This window comes from Onthophagus taurus, chromosome 7 (genome assembly GCF_036711975.1).
Source record: "Onthophagus taurus isolate NC chromosome 7, IU_Otau_3.0, whole genome shotgun sequence".
In the NCBI taxonomy this organism is placed as follows: domain Eukaryota; kingdom Metazoa; phylum Arthropoda; class Insecta; order Coleoptera; family Scarabaeidae; genus Onthophagus; species Onthophagus taurus.
Window position 1 is genome coordinate 14,374,933 of NC_091972.1, and position 21,458 is coordinate 14,396,390.

The following is a 21,458-nucleotide window of genomic DNA, read 5'->3' on the forward strand; positions in this document are numbered from 1 at the left end:
AAAATATTATACACATCAACGTAAATGTCAAAATAACAAACAATGCAATAACATTGTAAATAATTGTGGGTCAAAAATTAATTATCTCTGGCCTCGTTTGAAGAAGAAGATGATCTATGAACGTAAACAAATAGTTTATAATCGATTTTTAATAATTGTACGATTCCACGTTGATGTTATTTATTGAAGTTTTTGGTAGTCTTTAGGTTATGTGAAGTATTAATGTAGAAGAAAGAAAAGAATGGATAGAAATTATAAATATATGCAAGTAAGAAACTTAGACTATAATAATACTATAAAAATAGGTAACTCTTAACAGATGTGGCGACTTCTAAGATGTTATAGGTTATGTGGGTATCTACAATAATAATTATTTCACAACCTTCCATCCTAATCGATCATATTTATTTATTTTTTGTAGGCTATTTCTATAGGGGCTCTTACAAATGAACAATTTAGTAAAAAATACCTTTTTTATATGAAAAATTTTGAAAAATCTATAGGCTAAAGGACTTGCCATAGCTGTTAGAGATGCATTAAATAATTTAATAAGGAATAAGTAAGCCTTCATTAAACATACCAAAGAAATTTTCACGTAAATTAAAATTTTAGTTTACTTTTGTTAAGGCAATTGTAATTTTGAGTCAAAGCTGCATAAATTTGCTTCGGCATTCAATCTGATTAACTTAAAAGTAAAGTAATTTTTGATTGAACTGCAGGTAAACATAGAAAAAGCAAAATACTTAAACTTGACACCAAAGGAATGAGGACGAAATAGACATGGCATTGTTATCAAGGATGCAACCTTCGAAAATGTCTGGGTCACATTTTTCCATTAACAACTTGAAATTACAAATTCTTCCAATTTTGTGTAAAGGGTAAAATTTGCTACAACCTTAGTTCTAAAAGTTTTTCTGTATCATGCTTGGAATACCACTTTTTCCATTAACCAATTATGAAACTACGAATTCTTCCAATTTTCAAATATTTCTCTATATTGATGGATCTGAGAGCAAAAGTGTTTGAGATCAATGTGTAAAGGGTAAAATTTGCTACAACTATTGTTCTAAAAGTTTTTCTGTATCATGCTTGGAATACTACTTTTTCCATTAACCAATTGCGAAACTACAGATTCTTCTAATTTTCATATGTTCGAATTTTTCTCAACATTGATGCAGCTGAGAGGAAAACTGTTAGAGAATAATCTATAAAGGGTAAAATTTGCTACAACTTTTATTCTAAAAGTTTTTCTGTATCATACTTGGAATACCGTTTTTTCCATTAATCAATTGTGAAACTACTAATTCTTCCAATTTTCATATTTTGAAATATTTCTCTACATCAGTGGTGTCCATAACGTCGATGGTGTCGAAGTCGTTTTGAGTCGATCGCCAACAAAATCTGGAATCTGAAATATCTATATCTGGGACTCAAAGCAAAAAAAGAAAGGAAGGTTACTTTTCAAATATAAAAAAAGATTTTAAACCGTTCGGTCGATCTTGGCAAGACATTTATATAAAAATTGATCTTCATAAAAAATTAGTGGACACCACTGCACTATATTGATGCATCTAAGAGCAAAAGTGCTAGAGAGCACACATTCTTGCAGACATTGAAAAAAGTGTCTGGGAGCCAAAATGAACACCACAAACCGAAATACAAAGGAGAATACTTGCTGCCAACACACTCTACTACACTAACAAAAAGTTGATCAAGTCTAAAATCATCTCCACAACAACCAAAATCAGAATATACAAAACTCTGATTAGGCGGGATGCCATATATGGATCAGAAACATGGAGCTTGACAGTTAGAGATACAAAGAAACTTCTTGTTTTTGAAAGAAAAATAATCAGACGAATATTCTGACCAATATGTGAGCGAGGGGAATGGCGAATACGAACGCACATAAAGGCCCAACGTCTCAAGTGGATTGGACATGTTATGAGAATGGAAAATCACCAAGTACCAAGAAGAATGTTTGAGTCTAACATGACAGGAAGACGATACCAAGGTCGACCTCAAAATCGCTACAAGTGTGAACTGGAGATGGATCTTCGAAGTATGGAGTTGCGAAATTAGAAAGGCAGAACTGCATATCGATATGGATGGCGCGAAGTCGTGAAGCAGGCTAGAGTTCATCCCGAGCTGTAACGCCGAATAAAGAAGGAAGAATTTTCACTAAACTTGTTGAAATTACAACATATATTTTCGCTTGAAATGCCCTACCTGTCGCCAAATAGACTGTGTGTCAATAGATTATGTGTTCATAGGGTGGGTTTGGAGCAGTGGGGCGAGGATGAAAAAAGCATTAACATGCAGATCTACATTCTTTGCCGATATATTTAAGAATTTTGTATCAAAATAAGATTTTTAGTTACATTAATGAACATTTAAAGAAGTACAAAATGTCCTAACATAATGTAGGGCTGGGTTCGCAGCAGGAGGTGGGTTGAATATGTCGGGTTAAAAAAAAAACGTTAACATTCCGATCCACCTAATTTACTGATTTAGTATTTTTACTAGAAACTTTCGGGTTTTGGCGTCCCTCTTTTAAGAAAATGTTTGACGTTTCGGACGCCATGTTGCAACCTTCTTCAGAAACTGCTTCGGCCGTGAAAACCTGCGTACTTATATTACTGATTTATTTCAAAATTTTATGTAAAAATTACATTTTGAGTTTAATTAACATTTAAACTAGTGCGAATTCGCTAAATGTGGAGTTGGGTTCGGAGCAGGAGGTGGGTTGTGAATTCCGGGATTCAGATCCACACAAGTAAGTAGATGGTAAATAAAGACGTTTCTGTCATTGTGGGTGTTTGTATCAATTGACACACAGTCTATTGACTGCTTCTTACAAGAAAAGCTAATGCCAAAAACTCTAACTGCTATCATTTTTTGTTTTCGCCTTATTTTAAAAAAAGCGAGATTTTGGGAAAACGATAAACGCGAATATCTCGCTTATTACCAAAAATGAAGTATTCTAATTAAAACATTATATGGGCAACTTTCTGCCAATAATACACCAATACAGTGGCATAGCGAGAAAGATTTTGTCATGTTTTATTTTAGATTTACGGTTATTGAATAATTAACGCATAATAATTGCTTTTAATACTTTTTAAACCGATTGTATTTATATTTTAAAAGTTACCTCATGTGTTAAGGGTTATAAAATGTGCAATTTAAAACCGATTTTAATTATACTCTCAATTTTATTAATAAAAATTATTTTCTTAATTAGATTTCACCATCGATTCCGTCAGGATTAGATGTTACATCATCCGGAATATGGATTTCCTGGACGAAAATGTCTGATAAAGAAATAATGCGTGAAACAGCAATGAAAGGCGTTACATTCGATTTGGCATCGCAATTCTTATCGAAACGTAATAATTGGATATTAACCGATTCGATAAGATGGTTGGAAACGCAGATAACCGCCTGGGCTTTGGATTTAATAAATCGTGGCCAAATTCATAAAGCGATGCATATCTATCAAATTAACAACAGAAATGGTTTTGATGAGATACGAAAAGTTTTAATGGAAACCAAAGACGACTCTTTAAGAGGTAAATTAAAAGAAGTTTTGATAAAAAATAAAAAATGGAACGATGAAGATGAAAGATGTTGGATGTTGTTTGGTTGTGTGAAAAATGAAAATGACGAATTCAGTTTTGGAGATGTTTTTAATAAAAGTGAAAATTGGAAAATTGAGAATGGTACGAAAATGTTTTTTAAAACATTTGATATTGGTTTGGAAAGTTTTGTTGACAAGAAAATAGCTTGGAATGTTTTATTAAAAGAAAATTTAAAATTGATTAAGTGTTGGATTAACATCCAGTTTGGGAACGACTTTAATTGCGATAACATTGAAAAATTAAAACCCATTTTCATAAAAATGAAAATAACACAAGAAATGATCGATTCAGTTTTAAATTTTGACGTTTCTGAAATCGTTTTGGACGAACTGTGTAAATTTGGCGTTTTTGAAACGAGTGAAACAAACGATTTGGAAAAATTTATTAAGAGAATCATTAAAAATTTTAATAATTTGAAAAATTTCCTTCAAAACCCCGCGTTTCTTAATAATTTCACGAAATTATTTATTGATTATTCCCTTAAAAATAAGTTAATACCCGTTTTGAATTATTCTTTAACATTAATTAAACCGGAAATAATCGAATTAAACCCTTTTTATGATTACTTAAAATGTATTTTAACCGCGAATGATTTAATAAGATTTCAAACCCCAGAAAATTACTCAAAAAATCTCGTTGAGACATCCCAATTTTTATCTCAAAATGATTTATTGTTTCGTTATTTTGATAACAATCCAATTATTTTATTAGCGATTTTAATATTTCAGAAGATCCCAATTCATGATTTATACTTAGAAAAATCAATAAAAACTATTTGTGGGGTAAATCCTTTAGAAATTTTAGATACTTTTGATATTTTAATCATTGAACATGATAAACTAAAAGGTGCTTTAATTTCGAAACCGCTAAAATATTTAGATTTAATAGAAAAGCATACAAACATTAAAACACAATATTTATATAAACATCGATTTATAAAAAACGAGAATTTTCCTAATTTCGATAACGAAAATTTATTAAAAAGTGGTTATCAAAAAGAAATTGGGGTGATTTTCTTTGTAAAACAACTAAGACCATGTTACGCTTACAAAAAATTTATTCAAAATAAAACCCAAAATTACATATTAACTTGTGACAAAATCGAACGTTTAGCAATAAAAAACATTTTAAACGCGGAACTTGTAATTAGTTGCATCAATTTTATCGAAATTCTAAACGGAAAATCATTTGCTTTAAGAATTTATCTAAACACGGCTGAAATTATAAATAAATCAAAATTAATCGATCAAAAAGAAATTAATCGTTTATTTAACGACGTCGATATGAATAGCGACGAAATTTTTAATATTTTACAATCAGCTTTGTTTAAAACATTAAAAACTAAAAATAACGAAAATTTAACCACAATCTTAACCAGATTTGATATTTTAATCAAATTCGCCAATTTACACACTATACGCCCCCCAAATGTTCTCATTAAATATTTCGCCGAACAAAATCAATGGTTAGAATTCTTAATATTTATTGAAATATACAATTATCCGCTGGAAATCGTTTTAAAATCACTCGAAAACTTCAAAAATCCTTCGATTCAAGAACATTTCGAGCATTGCTTTAAAAATGACGTACAAAAACATGACGAAGGTATCGAAAGAGAACGCAAAGAAAGGAACCCAAAAAAATATTTTTTCTCTACAAAAAGTGGATTAACAACATCAAGCGAGAAATATGCTACTTCCGATTTAAGTTCTTTATCCAGTTATGGAAGTATGACCTCAAATTCCATTGAAAGTGATATTTTGGAAAGTGAAACTTTAAGTTTTAAAACGGAACTTTTAATGGTTTTTATTAAATGCCATAATAGCGTTGATCCTCCAAAAGCGTTTCAATTTGCTTGTAGATATTATAGAAGACCTTTATTAGCTGTTTTTGCGATGTGTTATGAGGTAAGTGACACGTTACATTTAGAGCTTTGTACCAAATCCGTGATGTTTTTGTACTTAGAAACTATTATTTTCTTTTTACAATTGCCATAATTGCGGTAAAGTGTGGGATGAGTGCTAGTGTTATTAATTAAATTGTTAATCATGGGGTGAGTTTCAATCTTATAAGAACATGTCAATAAAATGTTATTTGAAATTAGTCGACGTATTTGTGATGTGAATTTTGGATGTAGGTAAATTCCAAATACACGTCCAACTACCACAATCAAAAGATGCCAAATACATATTTGGACAAAACATATTTTCTCCAAATGCAAGCAGGTAGGCATAAAGCTAAATAAAATGTACTGGATCATTGGCTGTGGTTCCTGGTTACCTTTAAATAACAAAATATTGCTATATAAAGCTATCCTGAAACCAGTGTGGATGTATGGTATTCAGCTATGGGGTACTGCCAGTGCTTTAATATTGCTATCCTCCAGCGTTTTTAAGACAAAGTTCTGCGTTCTGTCTTACTATGTCTCTAATGAGACCATTCAACGTGACATCCATTGCAAACCGTAAAAGTATCGATCCACCAGTTCAGCTTACGATACAGTGAACGAGTGGTTGTATACCCTAATATTTTCGAAGAGCGAAAACTAAAACGTCTTCTGCCGTCCGATCTAGTTCTAGGGGAAAGATAAATTTAGACACTAAATTTGTATAACATCTATAATGGTTAATTTAAAAGAGACTACTTACTGGAGTGTAAATCTACATGACTTGTAAAGTTGTCATACCAAACGCTTATTACCCGCTGGCAGATTGCGGAATCCCTTTGTCTGATATCAATGTTATTGATTACTTCAGCTTCCTCGTTTGTTGTTTTTGTTTCTCTTTATTGTAGTAGATTCTCTTCATCCTGACGTTTATAGCATCTTCTAAATTCTGGTTTGCTTCTAATTGTTTTTTCATCTAATCGAAACCAACCTTGCCTATGAACATGAAGTTTATTTTATTAATTGTTACTTACTTACTATTAATTGTTAGTTACTTCTGGCTTGTTTCTAAATTTGTTCCGGCTTCTCTCTTTCTACTCATAAGATATTTTCCTAATTTCTCCGACATCTTCACTTTTTTGCATTTCTACTTTATTTCGGGCTTTTTGGCTAAATGTCCTAAACGTGGAAACGGTAGCTACCACGAAGTGTTAAGTTTATCTTTGAGTAAATAAAAACACAAAGCGCAACTCTGTAGAGAGTTAATGGAAGTGATAGTTAGAACGTGGATAAGGTTATTGCATTGGAGTTCCATTTCAATGAATTGGAGGATATGGGGAAGAGGAGTGGATGCTAAGAGATTGAAACCTCTTAGCCTACCAATGTAACTGTTCGCATTGTCTGGGTGCAATAGATGGTAAACTTGGTTTACTTTAGGCACCCATAAATAGTGACGGTGGTTATTTTAATCATAAGCAAAACTTCAGTATTGTTTTGTTGGGAATATCTGATGCAAATTATGCTTCGTATTTGCCGATGTTGGTTGTCAAAGTAGAATTTCAGATGGACGAGCATTAAAGCAACCTATGTTATAAAAGAAACTACGAAACAACTTAATTTGCTGTTTGAAGAACCAATAACTGGCAGATATATGAATGTACCATATAATGTCTTCATAAACATTTAATAAAAGCTTATCCAGTAGAACAGCAAAAAGTAACAAAAAAAAACAATCTGTGCGATAATGTAGGGCACACATCGGTAATTAAAGTCTTGTCAGAAAAAAATACTTTTGATATAATGTGCGCTGTTGTTAGAGTTTTACGAAAGCCTATGTTGTTGGCACCAAAAATAGCTACTAAGTTAGTTTTAGCTTATATGTGTTTGTACAATTTCTCGAAATGTTTATAAGTCACATGGAAGTTTTGAAGAAGATAAAGAAGGATTCAACGCAATTTTTCCTACGATTAGAAAAGATAGGCAGAAAGCGCTTATCACATTGTGAGGAAATCGCAAATGAGTTTGCCGACTACTTTTCAGGCTAGGAAAAGGTATATTGATAAATGCACCTTGCTTAGGTGGCTTGGTAAATGGGCAAGATAAATGAGATAAATATCCTTTTGTCACTTGTAACTAACAAAAATAAAACTTACCTTAGTGTTTACTATTTTCTCATTGTCCATGAAAAACATCATGTTTTACCTAATAAGGCATTATCCTCTTTTTGAAGCTCTGGATTGAAGGGATTCTGCATAAACTAAAATCACACTCAAATGCAGAACGTATATCCTTGGCACCAATATTTTTGCCATCTATACTAAGCATTCGTAAGCTTATAAGATCGCTTTCGTACATGAGAAACAAACGTAAAAAAATTCTTTTGATTAATATCAGTAATATGATTGACCATATGAATAGGTAATATTAATAAATCATTTTTTAAACTAGAACTGACACCAACCCAATCCACATTGCATACTCTATAATCCTGACTCTAGGAGTTGGAATAGGACTATAATTCGACATTATAATATCACATGAGAGTATGATCTGAAAAGTTTACTGAAATACTTCCCTGGTTAATATAACTGTCAAAGTTGTTGGTAATTAAATGATCAATCAAAGAGTTCAAAATGGTGGTGAAGTATTGGTCACTCGCTCATCAAATATGGCTTGACCTTGTGTGGCTTGCGCATTTGCCTGATCTATCCCCCTGCTAATTTTTTCTTTGGGGATACCTCAAAGCTCAAGTTTTTAAACATCGCCCATAACATTTGGATAAAGGCAGCCATAAGAGAAGAAATTGCTGCAATCCCGCAAGAAATGATTCACATGACCGTAATGGCCGCCATTTAACTAATGTTATTTTTAAAACATAAATTAATTCTTAATTTTTTTTCAAGATGGCATAAAATGTAGTTTCTAAAATTAAAACAAGTTTTTCTTTGTTTGTGTTATATGGTACCAATTATTTTGCCGCACCCTGTATAATTTTCTCATCCTCCTTCTCATCCTACTTCTCTAATTTCACAAATTTTGTTAATAACAAGATTAACAGTCTTGTTATACGAGTCACGAAGGACGGTAGAATCTAAGATCTGTATATTTTAAGACGAAAAGACCCCGTTTCACTAAAGAGATTGTACAGATTCCTAAATAACTTATGATTAGGTTGCCTTCAATTTCGATATAACTCCAAATATCTTCGGGCTGCAGCTAAAACATTACAATTGGTTTGAGAGAAATTAGAACAATGCTGACAATTAACAAACAATTGTCGAAACATGAGCGAAAAAATAAGCCAAGTTTGCTTATGTTAAAATATAAAAATTTTAGAAGCTGAAATACATAAATTTCAACACCCTTTATCAATTTCTTCAACACCCTGTACCTCGAAAACCACCGGTATTCGGATTTCCCATTCTTTCTGACTCACTCTGTAGTCACTCTATAGATAGAATCAAGAATCTTAGATTCTACCGCCCTTGGGAGTAACATTTAAACCGATTGATTATTGTAATCAAAATTGACGCTTTATAATTATTTTTTAATTTTTTTTAGCCTGATTCCATAATAATAAATTGGTTAACATGGTTGGAAGTTTCTTGTAATGTAGATATAACACATTTTAATTCAGAAACAATTATCGAATCGGATTTTGTGTTAAATTCTTTTCGAACTGTTTTAAGTGAAGGCTATTTTAAAACGTTATGGCAAAGTTATTACATTTTTTTGAATGTAAGTACTCAAAAAAGTTATAATTTAATGCTAATTTTTTTTTAACATACATTTTGTAGGAAAATCCTTTAAGACATTTCTTGGAATTCATCAATGATTGTCTACAGTTTAAGTATCAAGAGGATTCATTTGAAAAAACTTTAAAATTATTCTCAAAAAAATTGATAAAAACGCGACGAAATAGTTTTGTGAGTGAAATCGGATCTGATATTCACTTTATAAATAATAAAGTATGGATACAAACGACTGCGATTTATTTAATCGGATTAACTCTTCAATACGGGTTTAAAAATTTATTCGATAAAATCCTTTTTATGAGATTTTTATCGGAAATTGAAATAACGCAATACTTTTCAATACCGATTCCAAACTTTAAAACGATTTTAAAAATTTTGGAATATTTTTTCGACAACAATTACGATTTAAATTTTGATTTGTCCGTTATAAATAATCCGAAAAGATTTAAGAAAGAACTTGAAGATTTTATTTTTGATTTATTGGAGAAAAAGGAATATCGACTCGCTTTGAATTTAGCGGAATTTTCCGATTTTCCAACGGAAAATTTAATTTTTGAACAAGTTCAAGGTGCTTTTCGTGCAAAAAAGGACTATTATTGGCTTGAAATTGAAGAGATTTTTAAGAAAGGATCATATCCTCCATTTAAAGCTGTTAATTATTTTAAAGAAATTTCTGAGGAAGTTGTTGGCTTTGAAAAGTATGCAATTTTAAAAATTGCGTTAAATTGGTGTGAAAACTTTAATTTAATTGAAAAAACATTAATTGAAAAATTAGCTTGGATAAGCTTTTTTAAAATGGAAAATTGTATTGATCATTTATCACTTCCTGCTGATGAAGAAATAATTTTTTATTACAACGAAAATAAACTTAACGACGAAAATACTTTAAATTGGGTTTTCAATGAAATTGAAATGGATAATTTAATGAAAACAATCGAAACGTTATTAGAGTTAGGAGATTTAAATCGAGCGTTAAAAATCGGTTCGATTTTTGGGTTTTCCACTTCAAACTTGGACATTTTAAAATTATCGTTAATGTTAGCTGAAGGAATCGTTTTAGTTGATCATTTAACATTCGAACAACGATTATTATTAATCAAAAAAGGAAGTGGACATTTAAAACGAACCGGATCAAATCTTTTTGAACACCAAAAAATACTCTTCGTCGACGAAACTTTGAGTACTTTAGAGATTTTGGGGGATAATTTAACGAAAGGAACTCAAATTGCGATTAAAATTTTTAAAACTTATCGAATCGGATTATTTTTAAAGAAAAATTACAAAGAAATCGCTTTTTGCAAGGAACCTTTAACTACTTTAAAAGAAGCTTTATCATCCGAAAATGTTAATTATAAATTAGAAGTTATTAATGATTTTATTAATGTGTTTAAAATAACTAAACAAGAGGTAAGTTTCTTTTTTGTAATTACTTTTTCTCTACTTGGCAGTTTAATGGGTGTTCAAACATAGCGCGGAAAGAGCGTGTTGTTCGCAGAACATTATTCTGCCGCGCGCAAGTTTGAACTTACCTTGAAGAATGTTTGCGCTGCACTTCTACAAGGCATATGGGAGGAACGACGCGCACTTCCTGAAAACATTCGCGAGCGGCAGGCAAAAGAAAACTTCCATACGCCGCGCTTTAATGCCGCGCATTGTTTAGACACACCCTTATACCACAAAATAACCAGAAATAACACTGACGTCGATTCGTTTGATGTTGGCATCATCTTGTTTTATGAACTCGATTTAAAATCCATCTCCGAATGAGAGAGATAACTTCATTTACCACCAATAGCAACAATATCTTGCTTCCTCGCAATAATATGGCGTCAGATTTGACGGGATACCGCCAGTGACACTTCTGGTTATTCTGTCCTCATACTTTCCGGCGTCTGGTCTCCGATCCTCTTCCTTAATGTTCCTTTCCCTCTGCTGAATCACACTCTTAATGCTGTCCAGCCACTTTGTTCTGGGTCTCCCCTTTCCCCTCTACGCTTCTCCTCTTGCCTTTGGGCGCCCCTTATCCATACGGATCACGTGCCCATAATACTATAACTGTCTGTTCTGTATAGTTTTCACTATAGGATCTATCCCTAGTTCTTCTTTTATTGTTGTATTTCTGCCTACTATATCTTCTGTCCATTATTCGCCTTAGGTACATCGTTTCTACAGCCGTTACTTTGCTTTTTTACTTATCCTGCATTGAACTCGGATTCGCCCCATATATCAATGTTTGCACATTTACTGCTTTGTACATCTTTGTTTCTTTACACAGCTCTTTTTTATTTATCAATATTGTATTAATCTGGTATTACTTTTTTGTTTCTTTGGATGTTTCTTATATCACGATCTATTGCCCTATCATTGCTTATCACTACCTTTATATATTCATAGTGATATACTACCTCTAATCTATTCTATCCACATACGATGTTTATGTTTTCTTCCTCGTCGCTGATTTATTTGCTAATCTTCGTTATTTTACTTTCCTTTACGTTTATTTCCATTCCTGCACTTTGTACATTGACATTCTATTTGTTGACTGCGGCCAGCAACTTTCTGATTATGTCTGCCAGTAATACTATGTCATCCGTATACACAAGACTTTGGAGGCTTACTTTTTTCATTCTCCAGTGTACGCGATGTAGGTTGCGTTTTCTTTTAGATTTGTTCTATAACCACAATAAACAGGAGATAGCTAAAGGAGTCTTCCTGTTTGATTTCTTTTTCCATATTTTAACTTTTAGACTCCATCCCTATTCCTATTGTTCTTTTGTACAACTCTCTTGTGACTGTGATCAACTTGTCAGGTATTTGCCGTTTTCCAATAGGTCTTCTTTGGTATACTATCGAACACTGCACTCAGATCTAAGAATATCAGATGTATAGGTTTATAATCTATTCTATGCTGCTGCTTTAATTGCATAGAGAGTGTATCTGAATTGCTTGGTCCAACTTCACCAACATGAACATGTGCCAAAAAATGCTTCTTTCAAAAGTTACGCACTAATTCCAAAATTGTGATAAATCAGCATCAATTTTTACTAAAACTACAAGAACAATCGTTTAAAACTTTCACATCGTTTATTTAGGATTTTGCTATGGTTAGATGTTAGAGCAAGTGCTCAAAATTTTCTCCTTCAGCACCAACATAGGTTTGGCATCGTCGAACCATTGATTGTCGAACTCGCCCAAGAATTCCGGGCTACACGAAAACTATGACTGATTCGGCCACGCAGTTCTTCTAAAGTATGAATCGGTGTTAAGTACACAAGTTGTATCTGCCAATCTAACGATTCGGAAAAGTATTATTTAAGTACTCCCTAACAACAAAGCTGAAATGTGGTGGAGCAGCTTCATGTTTGAAGGTATATCATCAAATAAGGTAGGTCATTTAATCTGTCTGGTAAAAACATTGGTCCTATTGAATAATCGCCAACAATGCTAGCCCAGATGTTACAAGAAAATGTTTGTTGGTGTCTTGAATATTTAATCGCGTGAGGATTTTCTGCAACAAATTAATGGTCATTATAAAAATTCAGAATTGCATCTCTAGTAAGTTTTACTTCATCCGTAAAAAGCATAACGGATTGCAAGTTTGGAATGATACATTGCTGTAGAAACCAGTTACAAAATAGTATTCGTCGCTTCACTACGACCATGCACAATTCTCCATACTGTACTATGCGAAGTATCTTCTAAAGATAATTTTCTGGTACTGGTTTTAGAATTCTCTGCAATTCTATTGAGAATTCTTCTTCAAATGTCAGTATTCTGGTGCTGCTTTAACCCCACAATCTGAAGTATTCCGTTCAAAATATTGTTTCAAGAAGACGTTGATGGATTGCAAAAGTCCCTTAGCTGGACATCTCCTATTCGGAAAATTTTCGGCATAAAGCCATCGAGTTAAATTGTTGTTATTATTTGCTCGTCCATACATGAAATGTATAATCTGCCATTTCTTCGTTAGTATCAATCAATTAAGTTTTCAAAATGTGACACTGTTTTTGTATGACAATTAATTGTTAAGCAAAAACAAAAAGGTAATATCTAATTCGACAACAACGAATTTTTGATTAACTCGGATAAATGGTTTTAAAAGCAAGCCAAGATATTGCCTCGCTAAGCCGAGGTTGCTTGCGGCCGAGGCAGTGCTATAACTTCAATATCTACACCAAACTAGTGAATATATATTGTAATCATGAAGAAATAACAACTTTCTAAGGAAACACAAATTTATAGGAACTTATTTTACAGTTTTGTTCCATACATCACGTTGGCGATGTTTGGCCAAGCAATTCAGACACACTTTGTTTCCCATTTTCGTCCCTTCCCATTTTCATTCTTTGTATTGCTTCCTTTACTTCTACTATGGTTATTGCTTGTTTTTCCTCAATTTTCAGAGGTTCTTGTATTGTATTTCCCCCTCTGGTCCTATTCTTCCTGCCTTAAATTTATCTTCGTAATACTTACTCCAGGTGTCCGGTATTTTGCTTTCCTCTGACACCATATTTTCGTTCTTTATACACCATGCTGTTTTGCCATATTTTCCTCCTAGATGTTTAACTATCGTCTAAAACTCTTTCTTATTGCTTGTATTGTCTTTACACTTTCCCTCTATTTTTTTTGCCGAAATCTTCCCATACTTTATCCTTTGACTTCTCTAAACTACTTCTTTTGCTTTGTTCCTCCTGTTTATGTAGCTATGTCTTTCTGTTTCATCACCTCACTCCGCCATTTTGTTCTTTTAAGCCTAATTCTCATTTTCCCGCATACCTCTGCAGCTGCTTTTAGTATTGTAGTTTTTAGTTTTATCCATCTTTCTTCCATCGTATTCCTCTGGAATTCCTTTTCTGGTGGTTTTAGTTTTCTTACATAGAATTTTGTATCTGCTATGACTAGTTTGTGCTCAGAACCTATTTCCTCTCCTTATATCTAGTATAGTATATTTGGTTTCTGGTTTTGTTATTTTTATTTATTTTTTTAGATTGCTGATTTAATTTGTTCGGAATTAATCGACTCAATAACAACATACTCAAAAAGTGTATTGGACGTTTATTTCCTTTGGGATGTCAACATCCAAATCAATTTTACCCAAATCTTACAATTATTAACAGGAAATTGTACGATTTTGGGTACAAAATTATTTAATATAGCGAATACGATCCATCAAAATGAAAATCAAATTGAAAAATTAATCTCAAACGAAACTCTCACATTAATCACCGAGTTATTAATTAAATCTCACGATTGTTTCACAGCCGATTGTAATATGGAAGGAATTTCAATGGTTTTAAAACAATCACAGGCGCTAATTTCAACATTAATCATCGCAAAAAATTGGAATTTAATCATAAGATTATTAGTCGGCATCAAACGCTATTCCGAAATGAATTACATATTTCCTATTTTAAAAGAAAACGGGCAATTTGAATTATTGTTGCGTAAAGGTAGTCGAAAAGATGTCGGTTTAAAAACAGCTTTATTAGAATATTTAAAACGTTATTGTCCTGAGGATGTTGAACTTTATAAAATCGTTGCGTTACATTTCTTTTTATTTTCCGAAATTGCGGATCTTTGGGAAAATGAAAGTCAAATATTAATTAAACGTTTAATACAAATCGCTAAAATCGATATTATTAATAATAAACCAGATAATACTAACCCAGAAAATCTTATTTACTTTTCTAACTGTGAAGATACAAAAAATATTCTTAAAAAAATCATAAAAAATTATCATCACGCCGCTCAATATCATCTGAACGGTTCGAAAGTGTCCAAATCAATGAAAACGGCACAAAAAGCTAAATTGGCTGCTTTACAACTTTCACTATTTAATAATTTACCACAAAACGAATCCTGTATTTGTTTATTTAAACTAACAAAAACACAAATCAATAAAATTTTATTAGAAAAGTTTAATTTTTACCAAACGCTAATTTTAATTAACGCTTACGATTATAAAATAGATTGGGCTCCGATTTTATTCGAACAATCTGTCGTAAAATCTTCCCCAGATTATTTAAACCAATATTTATCTACTTTTGAACTTTCCAAAACTTTATTACACGAAATTTCTCGTAAATTTTTATCGTACTCAAACCCCAGCGATAAAATGATTGTTAATATGAAAAATATTTTAAACAAATTCAGTTCCGTTCATACAAAATATAGAATCGCCAGCGAATTAGGTTTTAGCGATATCGTTGAAAGGTTACTCGAAAGCAATCAATTGTGTTATTTAAAAGATACTGTGTGGAAATCTGGATATAGAAATACCGAAAGTTAACATTTTAACATTTATTATTAGTTAAAAATAAGAGATATTTGTGATAATATAAGTAAACATTCTGTGATTGTTATTTTACGGGCTTCTGCTAATCATTTTTATTATGAGTTTGTGTAAATGTAGCTATTAAATCATATTTTCAACTCACCTTGTTTAATTTTTTATAAGTAAAATCATTTTCCTTTCATAAATTATTTTAATTTAACTTGGTTTTGACCACTGAGTAACCTGTGAGACTGCCAGTATATCTGTAGAAACAAATTGAAGTTATATCTTTCTCTTTGTCTAATTTGTGCGAAATTCTTATGTAGTAACAGCAGGTGGCGTTAACATTCGCTGCTTAATTAATCGACAAAACCAATTATAAACAAACATTTAAAATTTATTGTTGCAATATTTGGAATTAGATGAAGGCGCTAAAAGGAATTGTGTTTAAGAAATTCTACATATGAGATTTATATTTAAAGATGCGTAAAAAATCCGTCTTGCGGTGAGGATTCTTATGCCTCTACAAATCTGCAAGCCAAATGAGATTAAAGTAAAAAAAACTCAGGGCTTTTAGTATCGCCAGGATATAGGGACAAATTTCGGTGTGAAAAATCCTATTCCAGGTCCAACAAGATCACGTCTCATCGTGCTATGTTAAAGGGATTACGACATCCACAACTTTACAGTATGGGTTTAAATGCTGGGCATCTACCACGAAAAACAAACAGTCTGTCTGTAACTCCATCTGTACCTTTATTGCAATACTACCCTTATAAGGTTACTACAAAAGATTCATTCGTTTTTAAAACGCTAGAATGAAACATCAAAATAACAGGAAACTTTCCAAGTTTTTTGCACACTCACCATTGTTTTATGTGGGCCCGTTAGGTCACACGACATATATCTAGCCAATGATACAATTCGTTTCACACATTTTGTAGCTTTCCCTGAGTTCTTTTAATGCGTTTACATACAGATAACATACAAAAGTATGAATTTTTAAAATAACGTTTTTTGCAGAAAAACAGGCAATAATATTTTTTATGAAAACAAAAATGGCAAGTGTTATACCATTTTGAAAACTTGACTAAACAGGCCATCTTTTAAAATTACTTGCCAAGAGTATTGTACGACTCCTTTTTTTAGAAATCGTGTGTCAAATTTGATAGACATAAATTCTTTCAACCTGAACTCAATCAAATTAATATATTTTTTTGCAAAACTAACGACTTTTGTTGTTTGATTTGTGAGTTCTACCGTAGCATGGTTCACAAGGAATACATTATTAAAAAAATCACTATTAAATTGCGAACATTTCTGACCGTAGTACCTAAAGATATGATGTACGGGACCGATTTTTAACATTTTCAAAAGTATGTCTATTACCACTTAACTAAGAGACATGGATTTTTTTTCTCATTTTTACCAGAACAGGTATGAGTTGGCCTCTCAACCGGCGCCCGCTTGATGTTGAGTTTCGGGACAACCTGTATAGTGTTTTAAAAACGAATTAATCTTTTGCAGTAACCCTGCATAACCCAGCGTAATTTGTTCTTAATTATAACTAGCTTTTTCTGTTTCTTACAGGCAAGGTAGAAATCTCCTTTTAAGAAAACATTAGAAGTGGCATTAGCCAAAACATTAGGATTCGCAACAGAGTTGGAACATTGGAATCAGTTCTTGAATTCCTTCATGACACTTAGGCTGCAGTGGGTTCTTTGTACATTCCCACAATTTACAGTTCATTCAGGGATCAGAAAATGAGCCCAAGGTTTTAATGAACGTTAATATAGAACACAAGGGTATGTTCTTTATGTCTGAAACTTGGGCCAGGGTTCGCCAAAAATGGATTCCCTGTACGCAAACAATATGACTTACCGTCTCGTCTTCCATTTCATACCCTCTACAAACTGATGTGTTCGCCAGCTTTATGTAGAACATGTGCTTACGTAACCTGCAGCATCCGGTCAAGAAGTAGGTGAGGAGTGACTTTTTGATTTTCCCTGAACTGAGTAGACTCATCCCATCTATCTATCGCACAAAGCTCTATGGGAGATGGAATTGATCAGCTTTAATGCTGCATTAAAAGTTGAGAGTTAAAACCTGTCCGCATGATCGTGTCCCTTATTTCCGGTATGTGCTTTCCGATACATTATCATGACGTTGTTATAAACAGTAGCCTCCTCAAGTGTTTGCCGACATGATTTCACCAGCGATGATGTAGTTCGATGCCTACTAAGTAGTGCAGATTAGGACGTTTCTGCCAACTTTTTTGAAGTCGATGCATTATCTGCTGTATTATCTAGTTCTTGTTATGTTTCTTCGGAATAAAATTTTAAATAAAGGTGTCTCAGAACTAGGATGTGACATGGTATTGATTTCGGTCGTATGCGATCCTGATGATATTAGAATGTTTTCCGAAGAAAATGCCAAATATTCCTAAAACTGCCCCTTATTGTGGTAGTCATTGCATTGCCTCGGTTGTAAGCAACCTCGATTTTAGTACGTGTGGTTAGCGAAGCTTGCTTTTTTGTGATTTTGTAACTGATACAATCGTACGCCAGGAATACTACTCTCCAGAACGTGGGGAATTTTCCAGTGATCAGAGTGGCTAAGACAGTTCTATCGGCCAGCTCCATAATCCAACTGCAAGTTGTTCCTTAATGCCAAGACGTGTCTTTTTGTAACTTATAAGTGCTTCCGTCGATAATAGCAGATATTGAATTACTCTATAATTATAAGGACATTTCTATAACATAATCTATTAACTAATCTATCATATAATATAAATATGAAATAAAAAAAATGAATAGAAACCAACATAACAGATTATAATATCCAGTTAGGAAACTCAAACCTCTTCAAATGCATATTGAATGATCGATGCCCAATCAAAAGTGGACTCTCTTACTCCCTTAACAAAGCTATATATGCTTTACTCTCTGTCAGATTCTCTCCACATCATCTCTCATTTCCTTGTAACTTCGTTATATGCTTTCCAAAAATGTACATTCAGTTTATCACTATTCACTATTTCATCCGTACCTTCATATCAAACTCAATTTTGCCGTCTCTCCGTCATTCATTGTTTGCTTAAATTTCCTAAAAACTAATTTATGTCCACATTAGGCTATGAAATTGCTATCGTCTCCGCAGTTGATCCAGTATACTGCCAACGCAATGGCCTGCAACTCTGTCTGCCTAATAATGAATGCCCTGCCATCTGCAACATTATTTTCTTACTGGTGCAGCAAACTGACACAGGAAGCTTGTTGTGTACAAAAGACTACTGACTTCCCATACATCTTCTTTCTCATTCACACTCTCTCAATCTCACTTACTTTATATGAAATTTAAAATCACTATTTTTCCACCATTACCTTTTTTTACTACTTTACGTTACTTTTTATTACTTTTTTTTTATTTCACCACTCACTTCCCCGCAAAACTGCAATTTTTTTTTAACTTCCTTAGAAACATCATATGGTTCTCAAACAACAAAGCAGAATTTATTTCCACACCATAATACTTGATCGCTCTCACCATTCTTATTACTCTGCCCAGACCACATTTGAAATGTTTTGAAATCTCCAACTTTTTTACATTGCAAAACATGTCACTTTCATACTTCTCTTTACATTCCTCCGCCGTTTCCTTACAATCTCTCCAAACACTCTTCATGTCTTCTTTATATCTTTTGATTTTTCCGATCTGATTACACTGTGCTGCAAACTTTAACACTTTTTTGTGTACAGTAGATCAGTTGAGTGTTTTTAGTTAATTTTGGGTTGCTGATTTCAAATATGCCTTCCATTTTTTTGTAACAGGTCACGTTTTTTTTTTAATCAGGTTTCTCGGCAGCTAGACTTAGGATTTTATAGGGATCTACCTTTTAGTGGTAGTTTCATGTTTGTACCACTTCCGGTTACACCGAAAATTGTTACTAACATCACCATTTTTCAATACATTCATTTTTCAATTTCCTACTATACGATTAGCCTTCTTAATGAAAAACGAAAAGCGTATAAAAGTAGTAGAAAGATGATTGAGATGATTAAAGGTTGGGTAGATTTGGTCAAAAATATATCTAAGATTCAAGAAATGATTCTCAACTTTTCCGAACATTTCAAAGGTTTTATAAAGAACTTTTTAACGTACTTATGTTCAAATTAAAGTAATTTACTACACCATCTATCGAAATATATTTGTACTTTGTATTGCTGATAGGTTGGTTGCATCATATGCTCTTTTTTTATATTTTATCTTCATATTATATCATACAGAACATCTTCACATGATTGTCATATTTAGATTAATGTATTTTGAACGAGATCGCTATATCATTTATTGTTTAGGAGCTATTATTTGTTGCAAAAATGTATTTTTGTATACTAAAGGAGATGTATATTAGATTAAACAGATCAAGTAAAATTAGTTGCCTATCTCCAAAGCTAATTGAGGTGTTTGTTCTTTGAAAATTAATTTTTATTTGATTTATTAATAAATATCTATTTTTAAAAGAACCAACTCAACATTTACCTATATTATTTTATTTATAAACTAAATAATATATACATTGTATATTATAATAAGTTTATAAATTATTTAGAATTTAAAATTTTTTTTTCTGTATATTTTAAAATTTATTTTATAAATTACTAAGACCCTAAAGAACGTAGTATGTGGAGTTTATATCGCGTGAAAATCGTTACAGAGTGGAGGTCCCACTAATAACGATTCCCCGAAGCGGAATTAATGCTAATGCACCATTGTGAACCGTCGAACGTTCGCGTTTTCGTTCTCTTCGTTCGTATTTGAAGCTTCGTCGCCAGCTCCACCTCCACAACACTAAACGCTGGCCGCCGCCGCCGCCGCCACCGCGCCGCTTTCACCATTCGAACCGTTTCTATTCCGTTCTGTTCTCTCTAAACGACCAATAATAGGTTTATATTTACGATTTTCTGTTACGGATGCGGTGGAATTACAATAATACGATTGTGTATTGAGGCGACCTGGAGTTTGCCACCCTATTTATAAAGCCTCACTCAAGAAAAGTTTCCTATTTGATTTTAAGTGTGAATAGGTTTTCTTTTTTTAATCATTAATCACTTTGTAAAGTAGTTAGGGTTAGTTAATAAAAAAAATTAAATGAGTTTTGTTTTAGTTTTTTTTTTAAACAAGACTCATAGGGTTGTCTTATAAACCGGTAAAGGGGGCTCCCATTTTCTCATTCCTCCCGTCTTGTTCCATCTATGTATACACGATAATTACATTCTGTTGGAGGCAGAACAAGATTAACGACGTTGCTCGGTGCTGATATTACGCTTTATCCCCCCCGTAAAAGAAAAAGGATGGTTGTTTAAAGGGTTTACCATTGGTGGAATAAGGACGGAATTGGTCGAATTCTGGGGATCCCGAGGGATGAGAATGAGTGACAAGGACGGGGAACGGGAGTTTTTACTCGCTAAATTCCTCAATTTGGCGAGAAGCGGTTTTCAGGACTGATTGATAGTTCCGCTTGTCAACCGGTGAGCCGATATAAGAGAAATTTCCATTAATTTTCACGCCGCCACTTTAAAGAGAGAAGAGAACCAAAACCGACGGCAGCCAGAGAAGAGAAGGAGAAGTTTGTTTTATTGCAGATAACGTCCGTAAACTCGTGCCAGATAATGGTGGTGTTGGAGTGACAGACGGAGACCTAACGATCTCCAACAACCAGGAGGTTTATTAATGATCTTTGGAACGGAATTAAAATTAAACGTAAACGTTCTAAACAACGTTAAATAAACTCTCAAAATTACACAGCAACGGTCTTCACGAAAACGTAACTTAATGAAAATAATAATGATGAGACATGAAAGTCATGTAAAGATGTGGGATTTTCCGTAGATGATTTTAAA

The 21,458-nt window shown here is 32.8% G+C and overlaps 1 protein-coding gene and 1 long non-coding RNA gene across 2 annotated transcripts; one reads left to right on the forward strand and one right to left on the reverse strand.

The window, feature by feature from the left end:
* The first annotated feature begins 18 nt into the window (after positions 1–18).
* On the forward strand, positions 19–15,717 carry LOC111429596 (spatacsin). Its single transcript, XM_023065555.2, has 5 exons — positions 19–268; positions 3,245–5,548; positions 9,088–9,264; positions 9,324–10,688; positions 14,269–15,717. Exons 1-5 carry the CDS (start codon positions 242–244, stop codon positions 15,568–15,570), a joined length of 5,175 nt encoding a protein of 1,724 aa, XP_022921323.2. The 5' UTR covers positions 19–241; the 3' UTR covers positions 15,571–15,717.
* LOC139430351 (uncharacterized) lies at positions 4,681–9,095 on the reverse strand. The gene is made up of 3 exons (XR_011640833.1): positions 6,582–9,095; positions 6,290–6,522; positions 4,681–6,216 (listed from the first exon to the last, which is right to left on the reverse strand). It is a non-coding gene; the product is annotated as an uncharacterized lncRNA (long non-coding RNA).
* Positions 15,718–21,458: the final 5,741 nt, after the last annotated feature.